The 19,387-nt window shown below is 37.4% G+C and overlaps 1 protein-coding gene across 16 annotated transcripts in view; it reads left to right on the forward strand.

Annotated features, from left to right (window-relative positions):
• The window catches only part of TMCC1 (transmembrane and coiled-coil domain family 1), a 251,001-nt gene that overhangs the window by 113,844 nt on the left and 117,770 nt on the right, over window positions 1-19,387 (forward strand). The window contains exon 1 of one of the 16 annotated variants that reach the window (XM_008531019.2): window positions 10,974-11,610. The exons of the other annotated variants lie outside the window; for them this stretch is intronic. Within the exon in view, the coding sequence (XP_008529241.2) occupies window positions 11,572-11,610 (39 nt within the window). The 5' untranslated portion in view covers window positions 10,974-11,571. Of the gene's footprint in view, window positions 1-10,973; window positions 11,611-19,387 lie in introns of those variants that run through there. 16 annotated transcript variants of the gene reach the window in all.

Raw genomic sequence — 19,387 nt, forward strand, 5'->3', positions numbered from 1 at the left:
ATTTTTTGATTGGGTTGTTTGATTTTTTGTTGTTGAGTTGTGTGAGTTCTTTATATATTATGGATATTAAGCCTTTGTCAGATGTATTACTTGCAAATATTTTTTCCCAGTTAGTGGGTTGTTTTTTTGTTTCACTCCTGTTTTCCCTTGCCTTGAAGAAGCTCTTTAGTCTGATGAAGTCCCATTTGTTTATTTCTATTGTTTCCCTTGTCTGAGAAGACATAATGTCCGAAAAGATCCTTTTAATACTGATGTCAAAGAGTGTACTGCCTACATTTTCTTCTAGAAGTCCTATGGTTTCAGGTCTCACTTTTAGGTCTTTGATCCATTTTGAGTTTATTTTTGTGAATGGTAAAAAAGAATGGTCAATTTTCATTCTTTTACATGTGGCTTTCCAGTTTTCCCAGCACCATTTGTTGAAGAGACTTTCTTTCCTCCATTGTATGCCCTCAGCTCCTTTGTCAAACATTAGCTGTCCATAGATGTGTGGTTTTATTTCTGGGCTTTCAATTCTGTTCCATTGATCTGTGCATGAGTTTTTGTACCAGTACCATGCTGTTTTGATTCCTGTAGCTTTGTAGTATGTTTTGAAGTCAGGGATAGTGATGCCTCCAGCTGTGTTCTTCTTTCTCAGGATTGCTTTAGCAGTTCAGGGTCTTTTTTTGCCCCATATGAATTTTAGGATTCTTTGTTCTGTTTCTGTAAAGAATATCATTGGGATTCTGATTGGGATGGCACTGAATCTGTAGATTGCTTTAGGTAGAATGGACATTTTAACTATGTTTATTCTTCCAATCCATGTGCATGGAATATCTTTCTATCTCTTTACGTCGTCATCCATTTCTTTCAGAAAAGCCTTGTAATTTTCATTGTATAGGTCTTTCACTTCCTTAGTTAAATTCACCCCAAGGTATTTTATTCTTTTTGTTGCGATTGTGAATGGTATTGTGTTCTTGACTTCTTTTTCTGTTAGTTCGTTATTAGAGTATAGAAATGCTACTGATTTATGTGAATTGATTTTGTACCCTGCAACTTTACTGTAGTTGTTGATTACTTCTGAAAGTTTTCCAATGGATTCTTTGGGGTTTTCTATATATAAGATCATGTCGTCTGCAGACAGCGAGAGTTTCACTTCTTCCCTCCCTATTTGGATTCCTTTTATTCCTTTTTCTTGCCTGATTGCTCTGGCCAAAACCTCCAGTACTATGTTAAATAAGAGTGGTGATAGAGGGCATCCTTGTCTCGTTCCTGTTCTCAGGGGGATGGCGCTCAGTTTTTGCCCATTGAGAATGGTGTTGGCTGTGGGTTTGTTGTATATGGCCTTTATTATGTTGAGGCAGTTCCCTTCTATCCCCATTTTCTTCAGTTTTTATCATAAATGGCTGTTGGATCTTGTCAAATGCTTTCTCTGCATCTATTGAGATGATCATGTGGTTTTTATTCCTCAGTTTGTTGATGTGATGTTTTACGTTGATTGATTTGCGGATGTTGAACCATCCCTGTGTCCCTGGTATGAATCCCACTTGATCATGATGTATGATCCTTTTGATGAATTGCTGTATTCAGGTTGCCAAAATTTTGTTGAGAATTTTTGCATCTATCTTCATCAGCAATATTGACCTGTAGTTCTCCTTTTTCGTGCTGTCCTTGTCAGGTTTTGGTATCAGTGTGATGTTGGCCTCATAGAATGTGTTAGGAAGTGTTCCATCCTCCCTAATTTTTTGAAATAGCTTGAAAAGGATAGGTATTAAATCCTCTCTGAAAGTTTGGTAGAATTCCCCAGGAAAGCCATCTGGTCCTGGGGTTTTATTCTTTGGGATGCTTTTGATGGCTGTTTCAATCTCTTTCCTTGTGATTGGTCTGTTCAAATTGTCTGCTGCTTCTTGAGTGAGCTTTGGGAGATTGTAGGAGTCCAAGAATTTATCCATTTCCTCTAGGTTATCCATTTTGCTGGCGTATAGTTTTTCATAGTATTCTCTTATAATCCGTTGTATTTCTGCAGAGTCTGTTATTTCTCCTCTTTCATTTCTTATTTTGTTTATTTGAGCTTTCTCTCTTTTTTTCTTTGTAAGTCTGGCTAGGGGTTTGTCAATGTTATTTATCTTCTCAAAGAACCAGCTTTTTGTTTCGTTGATCCTTTCTACTGCCTTTTTTGTTTCAATAGCATTTATTTCTGCTTTGATTTTTATTATTTCTCTCCTTCTGCTGACTTTGGGCTTTGTTTGTTCTTCTTTCTCTAATTCAGTTAGGTGTAGTTTAAGATTGCTGATTTGGGATTTTTCTTGTTTGTTAAGATGTGCCTGAATTGTGATGAATTTTCCTCTTAATACAGCTTTTGCTGCATCTCATATGAGTTGTTATGGCATGTTATCATTTTCATTTGCCTCCAGGTATTTTTTGATTTCTTCCTTAATGTCTTCAATGATCCATTGCTTGTTCAATAGTGTATTGTTTAGTCTCCACATCCTTGTGCCTTTCTCAGCTTTTTCCTTGTAATTAATTTCTAGCTTTACAGCATTGTGATCGGAGAAGATGCTTGTTATTATTTCAATTTTTTTAAATTTGTAGAGGCTTGCCTTGTTCCCCAACATATGGTCTATCCCTGAGAATCTTCCATGTGCACTTGAGAAGAATGTGTATTCTGCTGTTTTTGGCTGAAGTGTTCTATATGTGTCTATTAAGTCCAACTGTTTTAGCTTTTCGTTTAGCTCTGCTGTTTCTTCGTTGATTTTCTGTCTTGATGAACTGTCCATTGATGATAGTGGGGTGTTGAGGTCCCCTACTATTATTGTGTTATTTTTGATATCTTCTTTTAGGTTTTTTAATAGTTGCTTTATGAACTTTGGTGCTCCTGTGTTGGGTGCATAGATATTTATAAGTGTTATTTCTTCTTGATGAAGTGTCCCTTTGATCATTATATATTGGCCCTCTGTGTCTCTCTCTACCTGCCTTATCTTGAAATCTGTTTTGTCTGATATAAGCATTGCGACACTTGCTTTCTTTTGTTTGCTATTAGCTTGGAGTACTGTCTTCCACCCCTTCACTCTGAGCCTGTGTTTGTCCTTGGAGGTGAGGTGTGTTTCCTGGAGGCAACAAATTGTTGGATCTTGTTTTTTAATCCATTTTGCCACTCTATGTCTTTTTATTGGAGGATTCAATCCATTTACATTGAGGGTGAGTATTGATGCATGAGGGCTTAATGCTGTCATTCTGTTGCTCATTTTCTGGTTTTCCTGCGTTTCCTTTGTTTCTCATCCTGTGTGTTTTAGCCTACCCCTTGACTTCTGCAATTTCTTATGCTGGGTTTCTTAGATTTTTCCTTATTTATGTTTTGTGTCTCTGTTCTGTGTTTTAGTTTAGTGGCTACCCTGAAGTTTGTATTTAGAATCTCGTGTATAACATAGTCCATTTTCTGGTGGTCTCTTACTTCCTCAGCCTACACTGTTTTAGTCCCTTTCCTTCTCCCCTCCTAAATTATTATTTTCATCTCTTATTCCAAATTGTGTTGTGAGTTTGTGGTTAGAGTGATAAGATTGTCTTTCCTTTTGTGATTTCCTTCCCTTTATCCTAATGTTATAGTTGAATATTTGCTATCCTATTCAGAGTCTATCTATTTGTCTCCCTACTCTGTGTTTTGTGACCCCTTGCTCCCTTTTTTTCTTTTTTCAGGTATGAGAGCCTTCTTGAGGATTTCTTGTAGTGGAGGTCGTGTGACTACGAAGTCCCTCAGCTTTTGTTTGTCTGGAAAAGATCTAATTTCTCCCTCATATCTGAAGGATATTTTTGCTGGAAAGAGTATTCTTGGCTGAAGATTTTTATCCTTTAAAATTTTGAATATGTCACTCCAATCTCTCCTAGTTTGTAAGGTTTCTGTAGAGAAATCCGCTGAAAGTCTGATGGGGGTTCCTTTGTAGGTTATTTTCTTCTTCCTTGCTGCCCTGAGTATTCTTTCTTTGTCCTTCATTTTTGCCATTTTTACTAGTATGTGCCTTGCAGTAGGTCTTTTTACATTGACAAATCTAGGAGATCTGAAAGCTTCCTCCACACACATTTCTCTCTCAATCCCTAGATTTGGGAAGTTCTCTTCTATTGTTTCTTTGAGCATGCTTTCTGCTCCATTTTCCTTTTCCACGCCCTCAGGAATTCCGATGATTCTTAAGTTGCATTTTCTCATTGAGTCAGCCAGTTCTCTGATATTTTCTTCAGTTTTTTAAATTCTTAGTTCTCTTTCTTCCTCTGTCTGGAGCCGTTCAGCCTGTCTGTCTTCGATCATGCTAATTTGCTTCTCTATGGTGTCTACACAGGCATTCAGGGAATCTGTATTCTGTTTTATATGATCCATTGTATTTTTCATCTCTAGTATTTCTAATTGATTCTTCTTTATAATTTCAATCTCTTTTGTGAAGTAACTCCAGAACTCGTTTGTTTCTCTATATTTCCCTTTACCTCATTGAATATTTTGAGGATAGCTATTTTGAACTCATCTTCACTTAGTTTACCCATTTCCAAGCCCTCAGGACCTACTTCTGTATTTTTATTGTTTTCCTTTTGGACTGGAGCTTTTATAAATTGCTGCATGGTAGAGGAGCAGTTTTTGTGCATGATGCTATTATTCGGCTGCAGTTGCAGCCTGTTGCCAGTAGATGGGGATCGAGAGGCTTGTTTTCTGAGCCCTGTGCCTTCAGCCGCGATGCATGGGTTGGGGGAGGAGGGGCACTTTCACTCACTAGGACCTGTATTGGATGAGCTCTCGCCTTTTGGTCTCCAGGGTCCCTGGCTTGCTGGGGCTCCCCTACATGAAAGCTTGCCCCTGTTAGAGGGTTTCTGCTGCACAGGCGGTGGGAGTCCTGGATGATCCCCTGACGCACGGCCCCTCCCCCGCTCCTTCCCGCACCCGCGGCAGCGATCCCAGTCTCTAGGGGAGGGAGCGAAGTTCTCTCCTACCCCATTCCAGCTCCTGTGCGGTTGCTCCAGCTTCTCCGCCTTCTGTCATTAGGCTGCTGTGGCTCTCTGACTAAATTTCTGTTATTAGGATTTATTTTTTTTTTTTTGGTTGGAAAGCACTTGCTCTTTTTAGTTGTAATTTGGAGGGGAGAGATTCCTGGGTGAGCTCACGCTGCCATGTAACTGACGTCACTCCTAAAGTTTTATAGAGCCATTTAACACTGCCTTATATTTTTAAGCCACTCATTCAGTAACTATTTCAGGGCCTAGTAGGTGCCAGAATCACTATGAGCCTATTAGGGTCCCTGCCCCTAAGGAACTTATGTTTTGATGAGGAAGATGCACACAGGAAAATTAGAATACAGTGTAGCAAGTAAGAATCAATTGGTAAGGTGGAGAAACGGCTTGGTGAGGGTTGGTAGAGAAGGCTTTCCTGAAGGAACAGAAGTCTAAACTGAGATTTGGAGTTAAGTTGAAAGTCATGTGAAATGTCTGGAGAGGGAAAGCAGAGACCAGCACATAAAACACCTTGTAAACTGTTTTAAGGACTTGATTTTATAGTGTTTAAATGTTTGGTATATGCAATTGCTGGATGTTCTTTGCAACATAGTAAACAATAATCATATTAGTTGTTTGGCACTTAGTAGGCACATAATAAACTGTCTCCTCTTTTCTCCTCTTTGTTCTCTTCCCTTCCTTTATATGCAGCTGATGCATGGCGTGAGTTTTTTTGGGGGAAATAAATGCAAACCCCAAAATGCTGCTGATTTATAAGGAGGTAACCTTAATTTAGCATATTGAAAGAATCATGTTTAGTTCACCAAAATAAAAATGCTATTTAACATAGTTGTCTGCTCTTTAAATCAGTGATCACAATGAGTTAGTTATGGAATTGAATACAATAAGATATTCAAAATTTTTGATCATCAACATCTTTTGACTTCTTACTACTTAATAAATTGTACTACTTTCAGGGTTATTTATACTGACAGTGGCTTGGAGTTTTGTAAATAACACAAGTAGTTTTTGTGTTTTGTAATAACACAGGCTATCTTAACACAATAACACAAGTTAAATACTTGTGTTTTGTAATGACACAAGTTACTTAATCTGTACTCAGGTAAATAAAATGTGGTGTCTGTATGTTATCTATTGTGGGATTCCCAAAAGAAATTCGTTTTTGCAAGACAAATCTCATATCATTTAAGGGGCCTGAATTGCCACAGGGAATCTTGAAACTGGCAGCATTGTTTACTGAACTTTTTGAAAATAGATTTCTTCCCTTCTTTAAAGGCAGATAATAACTGAAAGAATCATAACTTCTGTGAAGAGAGAACCTATCACATTATTATTTGTTAATGATGGGCTATTCCCATTTGGGAAGTTTACAGAAAAATAGTTAACAAACATGTGCAATTAGGAAAGGAGGAATAACTGAATTTTGTTACAATCTACAATCCTATTCCAAAACAAAAAAATACGCTGAACACTCTAGGCATACAACATGTTGCGTTGTTAGCATGGAAAAACTAAATTTTGCTTATCACTTGATTCACACCTCTGTGTCTTTAACTTGTGTTTTTTCAACTGCATGGAATGAAACAAGCTTTAAGACTTTTCTTGTCTCACAGAAAGTTCATCATTCCCTTCTTTGTGCCACCACTGTCCCTGTTATTATATCACTTGCTATGTTATTGTTGCTGTTATAGCACTTGCCACATTTATGACAGTTGTTTTCTATTTTCTTATTAGATTGTGACCTCCTTAAGTAAAGGGAATGTTTCATTCCATATTGAGTGTCCGGTGTCATAAATCCATGGTTAGCATGAATGAAAGGGGGCTTTCTGAAATTACATGGTGTTGCATAATGAAAAACTATTAAAGGTTAAAGGTTTACAGTTTTACTGGTTGATTGGTAGCTAGCACTAAGCAGTTACTTCTACTGTCTTATCATAGGAAGCTGGTTAAAACCCACAAGGATGTTTGAACAATAAGATTTATTTCATATAACTCTGTTACAAGACTGAATACCAAAGAGGTAAGGGAAAGAACGATAAGCATATTACTTCGAGCGTGCCAGGGTTTAGGGAACCTCACTCATAACTAAGTGTAAAAGTTCAAGTTTTTAAAATGGAATAATTATTCGGTTTACAAAAAAGTTTACTACATGAGTATCTTAAGTAGTGTTCTTTTTTAGTGCATTTTAAATTATTAAAAATAGGAAGCGTGATGTAATGGAAAAAGCAATGTAGTGAAATCTGGGTTTTTGGGGTTCTAGACTTGACTCTAATAGCAACTCTGATTTGGGACAAGTTTAAAAACCTCTTTGAACTTTAGTTTTCTTCTCTGTAAAAGTGTAGTTTGTAGTATGTCATATTCAGTAGTACAACTTTAATATCAGTTTATTTTGTTTCATTTTTTTAAAGGCAAATTTCTTTTTTTTAAAGACTGGCACCTGAGCTAAGATCTGTTCCCAATCTTCTTTTTTTTCTTCTTCTTCTCCCCAAAGCTCCCCAGTACATAGTTGTATATTCTAATTGTAGGTCCTTCTCGTTGTGCTATGTGGGACACCACCTCAGCATGGCTGGATGAATGGTGCCATGTCCACGCCCAGGATCCTAACGGGCGAAACCTAGGCTGCCAAAGCAGAATGCGCAAACTTAACCACTCGGCCACAGGGCTGGCCCTGAATTTATTTAAAAGTGTGCTTATAGAGAATTTTAAGAATGAAGCTAGTGCAAAGGGAGGGACAAGTATTTTGAATATAGAAACCACCTAAATTCAGAAGATTATTTAAATTTTGTAAGTATTCATCCAAGATATTTTTGATATATTTTTTAAGGGATAAAGCAAATCAAAAAACAGTCTACTTCTAGTTTTATAAAACAAAAAAAATGTATACATTAATGCATGTGCAGGAAAACATACAGTAAGATAAGTATTAATGTTATCTCTAGTGTGGGTTACATATAATGGAAAAAACAAGGAGAATAAAATAATATTTTTCTTTTTTCTACAATGATAATGAAGAAAAACTAAAACAAACTTAAAAGACTATTTCAAAAGGACCATTTGTGGCTTTGGAAAAGTAGATTATTATTTGCCATACAAGCAAGGAAAACACACTGGGAGCTGGGGCCTACATGTCAAAGGTAGGCTTTTTTTCTGTTTCCCGGTTTTACTGAGAACTGTTACCCTTGGCGGAAAGCAGAAGACAAGACCACTAAGTGATTGGTGTTCAGCTCTTTAGTTGTAATGGGAACAAGAGTTCCTATTATGGGGTCTGTGGACAAACTTTAGGTGAATCCATGGACCATTTGAAATTGTATCAAAAATTGTGAATGTCCATTCATGCATTTCATGTATGTCACTCCAGTGACTGGGTCCATAGCTTTAACAGATTTATAGAGAGCGCATGATCCAAAAAGGATTAAGAATCCTATGGACAGTTCTTGTCTGCTTGTACATAGAGTATAAGTTGTGGATTTTAGGCACAGACTACTGAAAGTGACATTGTTTATTCGGGTCGTGGAGTGATGAGAATAATTGTAGAGCTGTTGATTTTTCTCTATGCATTTCTATCTTTCCTGCTATTGTTTTGTAACCTTTGGTTTTTGTCTACCATTTTCATCCAAAAAGCTGCCAGACTCCTCAAAATAAATCTAATTTAGAGATTCTAACCTTTTCCCTAACAGCTCAGTTTATTGAGGATCTTTCCATTTTTTTTTGTCTTTTTATCAAGGAATGAATTGCAATTGTGCACTCAAATGATTTTTAACAGGTTTTGTTGCATTTAAACAATTAGAGTTTTATCTTTATTTATTTATTTATTTAAATTTATTTATTTATTTATTTTTTTGAGGAAGATTAGCCCTGAGCTAACTACCGCCAATCCTCCTCTTTTTGCTGAGGAAGACTGGCCCTGAGCTAACATCCATGCCCATCTTCCTCTACTTTATACGTGGGATGCCTGCCACAGCATGGCTTTTTGCCACGTGGTGCCATGTCTGCACCCGGGATCTGAACCGGCAAACCCCAAGCCGCCGTGAAGCGGAATGTGCGAACTTAACTGTTGCGCCACCAGGCCTGCCCCTCATCTTTATTTATTTTGTTTTTTGTTTTTTTTTTAAGATTTTATTTTATTTTTTTTTCCTTTTTCTCCCCAAAGCCCCTCAGTACATAGTTGTATATTCTTCGTTGTGGGTTCTTCTAGTTGTGGCGTGTGGGACGCTGCCTCAGTGTGGTTTGATGAGCAGTGCCATGTCCACGCCCAGAATTCAAACCAACGAAACACTGGCCCGCCGGCAGCGGAGCACGAGAACTTAACCACTCGGCCACGGGGACAGCCCCTCATCTTTATTTTTATAGGCAAAAAATGAGTAAGTTCCTCCTACAATAAAGACACCATCCTTTTAATCTGTAAGACTTTTTATGTATATCTGGAACCTTGAGGATTTATACCCTGTTCAGTTCGTGATTAATATTTAATGTGTAACTGGAGTCTGTAGACTTTTAACGTTTTTTTCTAATTCCTCTTTTTGGGGAGTAGGGGAGTGGTTAGAAAGAATGTTATAGCAATGATCTTGGATTCTAGTTGCTTATATCAGAAGCACCTCATGATTATGTTTGAAGACAGTATGTCTTTCTGTAAGAAATTTCACTATTTCCACACCAGCATCTCATTAATTCTTCCTGCATTCCCAGGAGAAGTGTTCTGAGTACTTGGTTTCGTTCTGTGTAGGAGAAAAATGGAGGTACTGGTACTCTTTCTATTTAAAAACAAAAAAACACTCAGAACTCAGGGTCTCTGTCAACCTTCTCTCCATTTGGAATTAAATTTCAATCAGTTAGTTTAAATATTAGGTTATGTTGCATACTCGGAACCTAGATATGAAGGGGTCTTCACTTTCAATCATAGCTGTTGATCTAAAAGTTTTTTAGCTTTGGAATTTCACAAAAATGTTTAGTTAAATATGTTCAATCCTTTTCCATTTAAGGTTTTTGGAGTAAAAATTTTATGTATACGTTTTGGTTAGGGTACTTTTTTTGAGCTTGGTTTGAATTTGATACTCTACATCTTTTGTACTCTTCCTAAGGTATTGTGAAATATGTGTGTAGCATATTTCAGGTGAATTTTTAAAAACTGTTCATCACATTTGGTGATAATTGGCAACTTGTAGAGTGTAATATGGGCATAGTTGAGAATATTGCATAAAAATCTATCTTTTCAAATTCATTTCTTCACTTTTCTCACCTGAAGAAAAAAATTAGTAGTACTATGTGGTTTACTCATAATAATATTGCGATTTTAGAAAGAAGATTCCTGCTTTACTTATATGAAGAGTTGAGATATTAATACGTATTTCACAGGGTTATTTGAGAATCAGTGGGATAATAGATGTGAAATGCCTAACACAGTAACTGCACACAGTAGGTTCATTCCAACAAAGGCTATATGTAGCATAAGATGTAATCATGCTTACAGGGAATTGAAAGTCACTGGAGTAGGGAAAAATTAATATATGCCAACAAGTTCTGCCCTGTCCAGGTATTAAATTCATTTAGAATTAATGAACAATTTGGAGAGGAACATGTGGAGTAGAAAGTTTCATTAAAATGAATCTTTATCCTTACATTGGTTGTCTGGAAGCAGAATCAAATAGATAGTAAGAGACTGGCAAATGATAGCAAAATATTTTTTATCTTTGGAACTGCCCTCACAATTGCCATTTTTCGTACCTCTTTACCTGCATTAATTCACTCTAAATTCTTCCTTTTGTGTGGAGATTTTTTTAAATTACATTGTTCTAATGAAAGAGGGCAGTCACCTCAGGAGGCAGTTTTAATTTGTTTAACATGCTAACGAAGTTGAAGTCACCCTCGGAGTATGCCTCTCTGCACCTGACATGCCTTCCCAAGGCAGGATGCCTCCCGCCTCCGTGTGAATAAGAGGAAAGGCTTGCCCGATGAGTTAGACAAAGCCTGCCGAGCCCAGCTGGGAGGAGTTTCCTTCTCTGAGTAGAGCTGGTACAGTCAGGGGCTTTTGGCCACCTTGTGTTCACACCCTTTCACCCAGCGGATTACCTGAGGTGGAGGTGGAGAAGGGAGTGTTGCTCTTTGCAGGGGCCCCTCCACTGGGAGGGCTTTAGCCTGAGAGGAATTGTGGCAGTTGCGGGTTCTCTATTAGAGGCAGATGCTGTCTAACCCCGGTGTGCCACTCCTTCTCCCATACAGACCAGAACATCAGGTCCATCCTCTGGAGTCTCAGGTGGCACCACAGCGGCAGCCTGGGCTAATGATTTGGTGGAAAGGGAAGGGGTGGTCCTTCTGTCTGGACCCCTCACGGCTGACTCACAGGAAGTGCTAGCAGAGCTTGGCACTGGGCGAAGCAGCGCCAGGATTCTGCCCCTCCCTGCCTCGGTCCGCCCACCCTCTCCGATGTGCGCTTTGCAGTATCTCTCGATAGAACAATGAAGTGGTTTTAAGTTTGCTAAGACTCTCAGGGAAATTCTTTGGACTTCTGTGACAGTCTTCAAAATGTTTTACTACCGACTTTTCCAAGAAGCTGTGTTTTAAAAAACCCTTTCCTTCGTGGATTGCTTTGTCTGAAGATTACTCAGGGTGACCATGGTTCAGCGCTTTAGCCTCAGGAGGCAGCTATCCAAGGTGGGTAGCTTTGTGTGTTTATTTAGGGGAAACTCTCACTAGCTTCAGCATGGTTTCCTTTTTCTCTAGAACTGTTCTGTCAAGCTTGCCTTCTCCAGTGCTAAGGAGGGGCTGGAGGAGGAAGTGCTGCCTTTTGTTCTTTCCTCTCACAGACACAAAGGTTTAAGGCTGACTGCACTGGCAGCCTCAGATTTTGTTCCCCTAAAACTAGAGCTGTCATCTGTGAATTTGGAGCAAGTTGTAGTTTGCTTCTCAGATACAATTTCCGGAAGATGTGTGTGAAAGAGAGAACAGTGGGTAAAAAGTGTATATTTAATTAGCAGTTAATCTAGCAGCTTGTTGACCAAGATGAGAAAGCCTTATTGGTCTGTGGAATCAGTGCTTTCATACAAAATTTAATATTAAACTGGGGGAAACTACCATAAAATAGTTAAATAAGCAAGACTTGCATGAAATATTAAAATGAGTGGTTGTGTTAAGATACTTGCATACTTAATGAAGGAGTGTGTGAAAAGCAGTAACCAGAAGGCTCACAAATCAATTTTTACATAATTTTATTTGAAAAACAGGTTTCATTTCTGCAGCTTTGGGGGAAAAGTTCTTCCAATCCAAGAATATCAAACTTAAAAAAAAGAAAAAGAAAAAGCGAAGCCTTCTTTGAAGAGGGACTGCTGATGTTATGAATCAGCCCTGGCAGTAGCCAGCCTTCTCTTGACCCAGTCATTGAGCTCTCATTTTAACAAGTGCAGAAACTAGTTTGGAATGAGGTATGTTGAGAGTTGAGCTTTATTTCACAAACCATTCTGTTCTTTAAAAGCTCTTTTTAGGAGCTGGCCCCGTGGCCAAGTGATTAAGTTCGCGTGCTCCGCTGGCTCAGGGTTTCGCTGGTTCAGATCCTGGACGCAGACATGGCACTGCTCATCAGGCCACGTTGAGGCGGTGTCCCACGTGCCACAACTAGAAGGACCTGAAACTAAGCTATACAACTATGTACGGGGGGATTTGGGGAGATAAAGCAGGGGGAGAAAAAAAAAAGCTCTTTTTAAAAATTATAGCAGTTGGTAGCAAAATTGTGTTACACTTCATTCCCTGTAGAGAGAAGGTTAAACAAATCAGTAGGCATTTTTCACTTCTTTGGTTGTTAGTCAGAATTGTTAAATCCTGAAAAGTGTTTTTATTTTAAGGGAAAACTTTTAGTTCCTCACAGATGACCTCAGTGTAGAATGTATGCACTCAAGCAAAAATGAGCAAAGCTCTTACCTCCATCTCCATGTCAAGTTTCATCTCTTGTCTTGGATCTCCAAACCTAACAGGGACTTTTTAGGAATATTAAAATAAATTTCCCTTGGTTCCCTTCTCCGCATTTCAGGTTGGGGTGGGGAGGCTAGGAAGCTCCCAAATTTCACCTAAACAATAAAAAGAATCATTTTTGTTTCTCCAACAACCTCTAGTTCATCTATTTTCAAATATGTAGTACATCTAAAAAGCAGAAGATGTGTAGATTGTGTTAGGGCAGTGACTTCTGCACAAGAGTGTCTGAAATAGTTGAGAGCCAGGTGATAATTTTCTAATTAGGATATAACTACGTTCTAGGTATTTTGCTACCAATAGTTCTCTCTCAATGACTTTTTGAACTTTACTCTTTTCACTCTATACTGTGTGTATCACTGTTATTTGTATAGAAAGACACTTTTAGGAGCACATCTTCTCTATAACATGAAGAAATAAAAGGTACATTATATAAAAACACTCAAAGAAACCCCTTTTAATTCCTTTTTCTAACACCCCTCTGCTCTATTTTAGCGTGGTTTCTGGCTCCTGTACTGGATGGTCAGTTGTTTTCTATCAAGTGCCCTTAACATAGTATATGTTCAGTGATGAATTGCAAAAAAAATTCTTAATTGTTTCATCTGTGTGGCACTAAAATATGAAGGAGAAACTGAAGAGTTATGTCAATAAGTTTTTCTTTTTAATGCATCGAATGCACTGTGCCTCTGTCTTTTCATCTAAATCCGTGTTACCTGAGAACACAGTAGCTGTCAGACCCCAGTATATGGTGTTTCTGGCACACATTCAACACTCAAAGTGAAATTGGTTTTTTGCACGTGAGAAACAGTTGAAAAATGGCAATTTCATATGATTCCAACTTCAGTAACAAATATTTTTGCCTAAGAAATAATCTTCCACAAGTATAGAGTTGTATTAAGGTGATCTCATATTTTAAAAGCTATTTCCTAATTGACAAAAAGAAGTACTCATGGTCATCTTTAGTCTGTTGGAAATTTTCTGAAAGAAAATATTTATAAATATTTGCAGTGATTTTAAACCTAGTATCTAATTTAGATACCTTTTATCTTTTTTAAAGATTTTTTTTTTTCTTTTTTTCCCCAAAGCCCCCCAGTACATAGTTGCATATTTTTAGTTGTGGGTCCTTCCAGTTGTGGCATGTGGGATGCTGCCTCAACATGGCTTGATGAGCGGTGCCATGTCTGTGCCTAGGATCTGAACCGGCAAATCCCTGGACCACCGAAGCAGAGCGTGCGAACTTAACCACTAACCACTCGGCCACAGGGCCGGCCCCCTAGATACTTTTTATCTTAAGTTTGCTAGTCATGTTTACTTATGCAGGATGTTTCCCTAGAATATTCAAATGATTCCTCTAGGCTGATGGATGTTTACATCTGAACTAAGTGAAAAGGAGAAAATAAATTAAGAAGTAGTTGAAGTAGGGGCCAGCCCCATTGCCTAGCAGTTAAGTTCAGCACACTCTACTTCAGCGACCTGGGTTTGGTTCCTGGGTGCAGGCCTACACCACTTGTCAGTGGCCATGCTGTGGTGGTGACCCTCATGCAAAATAGAGGAAGATTGGCAACAGATGTTAACTCAGGATGAATCTTCCTCAAGTGACAAGAGGAACATTGGCAACAGATTTTAGCTCAGGACAAGTCTTCTCAGCGGAAAAAAAAAAAAAAGATAAAATAAAAATCTTCATTTTTAAAGAGAGATACTCAGTTATTCTCTTTGACTAGATCCCAGTGACCTGACTCCCAGAAAAGTTTTCTGTTTTCCTTCCCAGTTTAGATTATTTTCTTCCTGCCCTAAGTCCTTTGTATGAGCCAGCCAAAATAGTTTTGATACCAGCTAATGTGGATATTTCATTTAATTCTCCTAATGCCCTTTCAAGTTAGATAGTATCAGCTTCTTTTTGTCATTAAAGAAACAGGTTCAGAGAATTTAAGTCATTTGCCTGAGATCAGCAGGAGGTAGAGTCCACTTCAAACTTAGGTCTAACTCCATACCCGTCTGTTTCCCCATACCAATTGCCTCCCTAAATTTCTGGTGTGTTAATCATTCCAGTATCATGGTGTCTGATATTTCTCCATATGTTTATCCATGCTTGCAGAAAATAGTATAGTAAATAACTTGGGTAACTTTCTTAGCACAGCCCTTTCCCATAGAGCTGAAATTAATATCTGAAGGAGTTTAAATTTGTCAGTCAAACTTGGTAAGTAAGTTGTTTTATTTGGCCAGAGAAGCATCAATTTAAATAAGATAGTTGATTTAGTAAAGCCATACTAAATGTAGTTGAAGCTTAATTGCATGCATTTACATGGAACTTTAAACTGTTGTTAGTGCCATCGAGTTGATTCTGACTCCTAGCGACTCGACTCTGTGTACAGTGGAGCGGAACCCTGCCAGGTCTTTTTGCACCATCCTCTCACCTTCTGGCACCATATCAGACAATGCTCTGCTGCTATTCATAGCGATTTCATGGCCAATTTTTTCAGAAGTCAGTGGCCAGGTGGTCCTTACTCCTAGTCTATCTTAGTCTGGAACCTCTGCTGAAACCTGTCCACCATGGTTCAAATATCTGCTGATATTTGAAATACCGATGGTGTAGCTTTCAGCCTCACAGCAACAACACAGCTGCCACAGTATGATAACTGACAGATGAGTGGTATGCTTCTCTGACAGAGAAATGAACCTGGGCAGGCCATAATGATGAGAGTTCTAAATCTTAACCACTAGACCACTGGGGCTGGCTCTTTATTGCACTTTTTTAAACTATTAAGGAGAAAAATTTAACTCTTGAATTTCTATAATAATCTTTACGTGATGAAATACAGTGAGTCAGACATTCAGAAAGTCTTGTCTTAACTCACTCTGGCTCTCTCCTCCCCTCGACATCTTCTAAATGGGTAATAGAAAATCAGTTTTCCCCTTATTTTCCAGGAACTTCAGATTTTTAGCAGATATGATAAAAACTGAGGAGGCTTTGTTTAAAATTGATTATTTCAGTAAAATACTACACTGTTTTTGTTTTTTACTTTTGAATAGTTATCATTTCCATAGTTCAAAAATAAAAAATTACCTAACAAATCTCGCTTCCAACCATGTCTTTTAAACTAGTTTGTATCCCTGCCTCTGTAGGTAACCAGTTTCTGGTGTATCCTTCCGTTGTTTGTTTATGCATATGTAAGAAAATGTGAACATGTATTTTCTGACCTTTCTAAAATGAAAGATAAATGCCATACAGTTTGTCGTAAGATAACAACTTGAACTTTAATTTTTCAGATATGGATCTGAATAGTTATCTTGGTTTGGGTTTCAGATTTATTTTCACATTTCACAGGAGGCTGACTTTCTTTAGGACAAGTATAGCCACACAGAATCCACTTTCTATATCAAAGATAATTTAAAAATAACAGAAAGTCAGTGATAACTTTATTCTTTTCCAGTCATACCACATTTCTTTCCTACTCAGTTTGAGAGCTTTCTTTTGCTATATTAAAATTTTTTGTATGGTGAAAAAACATAGAAGATAAAAATCATACCAATATATCTTGGGTTGGCCTGTAAAGAGATTAATGGCTGAGAAGTAGAAGTTGTGGGATTCCCCCCCCCGCCCCGTTCTCCTTTTGTTTTATTGAAATCATTTAATCCAGACCTGTAGAACACTTGAAAATATTTTTGTCTAAAAATGTTATTCTTATACTTTCTACATTTGATAGTGTCCTATTATTTGGTATCTGTTTGGTATCAGCTTAAGAAATTTACGATTTAGAGAAGTGTTGATCATAATTTGCATTCTTAAAAACTTTTTTTTTTCAAAAGTGGTTTCCTCTGAGTTTCCACCTGCTTTCTTTTGGGTTTATGACTGTGATAATATACATGACTGACTTAATCTGTCTGTGAATGTATTCTTATTAGTCAAAAGACTATGGGGGCCGGTACAGTGGTTAAGTGCGCACGTTCCGCTTACGTGACTTGGGGTTTGCTGGTTTGGATCCTGGGTGCAGATATGGCACCACTTGGGAAGCCATGCTGTGGTAGGTGTCCCACATATAAAGTACAGGAGGATGGGCACAGCTGTTAGCTCAGGGCCAGTCTTCCTCAGCAAAAAAAAAAAAAAAAAAAAGAGGATTGGCAGCAGATGTTAGCTCAGGGCTAATCTTCCTCAAAAGAAAAAAAGAAAAGAATACGGACCTCTCATTTCTATCCTAAGTAAATTAATTAGGTCTTTTAAAAGTATTTGATGGCTAAAATGGTAAACTTTAGATATATTTTACCACAATTAAAAAAAGTATTTTGAACTCTTTTAATGATAAGTATAATATGGGTAGAGTGAAGTAGTATTGTATGTAATTAAACAACTCAGATACATAGGCAAGGGAGTCACTACTGGATGGATGCTTTTAAATAATGGAAATATTTACACCACCTGTTTTTTATGCTGTTTTTATTTAATTAATTTTCTCTAAGTTACTTTAGATATCTGCTGGCTTCATATTGGAAATATAATGTTTTGTGTTTATATTTTGCTAGCAGTTAAATGTTACATCTTCCTGTTAATAATTAACCCATTTTTAGGAGACTTAAATCAGGTAACGGAGTCGTCAGCATTATAAGATCATTCAGATGTGTTACATAACCAAAATAGGAAGACTAATGCTGCTCTTCTGTTATATGAAATGATCCCCTTAGTAAGATCAATTCCATATATTGTAGATGTGGTGTGGGAATAGGTAAGGAATAGAAAATGACTTTCCTATTCAAATATATTGACAAGAATAGGCTAAAATAGAGAAACTAATTTAGAAATATGTATATTATAACACTGAAACATTTTTGTGATATTGATGCCAGTTTAAATTTTAAAAATAACAATAAGTTATTGACAGTAGATCTAAGAGAGTGGAATATGCTACTAGGAGAAGATAGTTAAATCTCCTTGGAAGTGTGTTGCTTTTTTGTTTTTTAAGTACACAACTGTCATTTGGTGTTGATTTGAGTATTATTTTCCTGAGAGAGATGGCTATATTAAATGACTCATTTAGATGATTCTTTGAAGTTGGAATATTTTTACCAAGGGCTCTTGGTTTTGAAGATCATTGAGCTAATATACTTGAAAGTTCTTTGAAAACTATAAAGCACTAGATTAAGAAATTAAGGTGATGGTATTTTCGTTCTTCTGTCGTTCTACAAGTATTTTTGAAAAGGAGTGACTGTTCTTTAAAACAATACTTTGAAATACACACACGCGCCTCTCTTGCCCTTTTGTGTGTATACATAGGCTGTCTTTGGATGGGTAACACTGATCTCCTCTGGAAAGAGGACCTGGGAGACTTGGGTTGGCAGGGGGAGAGAGACTTTTAAAACTGTTTACCATGTACATACAGTTTATAAAATAATAGCCCTAGTCAAATGTGTTAAAAGCTCAAATAGTAGAAGTGAATTTTGGGCTCATTATTCTTCAGTGAAAACCATTGCAAATAGTTTACTTAAAGGTTAATGGTTGAAAGATGATATTCTGGGCTTGGTACTTTCTCCTAACCATCCATGTTATTCACAAGTTGAAGTTAATCTTTGTGTATAACTTATAAGTTTGCAGTATAAAATCACTAACCCTTTAAAAATTCTTTAAATGAACGTCTTTGGAGTACATTAACCATACTATTCTGAAAGCACATTTTGAGAATGGCGTGTAAAGGCAGGGACACATTTTACTTGTTATATCTGTATATGGAAGCTACGTGTAATACTTAATAATATGAAATATTGTCATTTGTTCTTAATCATTTTAGCTTACATGAGAAAATGAAAAGCATTTGCTCCTTTCAACACCCCGGGGTTAGTTAGGACTTAACCTCCACTATACACATGAACCTGTAACAGAATCCTGTTGACAAAGAAGAAAACAATGCAAATATGGAACTTGCCTTGTGATAGCACAGGAACTCTCCATTAACTTTCAGTCTGTTTCATCAAATATTTTTTAAGCAGCAGATCACTTTGTTTTTACTGGAAATTTAGTGTTTGAGAACAATCCATCTTAAAGACAGCAGTGTCCAAAATCCAAAGGTAGCACGTATAGTAAACATTTTGTAACTTTCCTTTTCATTTAATAAAATTTATCCAGAAGCTGTTTGTCACTGAAATTAAGTAAACCATGACTGGCTATGTGACTTTGGACAGGTAATTCGACTTCTCTGAAGCTTTCTCATCTGAAAAGCATTGTCTAGGATCCCTTAGAGATATAAAATTATGTGACGATCTGTTGTGTGTGGGCCAGGTTAGAGTCCTAAGAAAAATGACTTTAGATAGCCAACACCAGAGAAAACATCCAGTTTTAGACCAGGAGGGATCTAATTTTACACAGTTGTTCATTGCAAAAGTAAGTAAATAAATTAATGACTTTAATGGACAGGCTTAGAGTTTAATTTCTAGCCAGCTCTGGATAATTTAAATTTGAGACTAGCAAGTGAACTTAGTGAGT

Source organism: Equus przewalskii, chromosome 15 (assembly GCF_037783145.1).
Source record: "Equus przewalskii isolate Varuska chromosome 15, EquPr2, whole genome shotgun sequence".
NCBI classification, from domain to species: domain Eukaryota; kingdom Metazoa; phylum Chordata; class Mammalia; order Perissodactyla; family Equidae; genus Equus; species Equus przewalskii.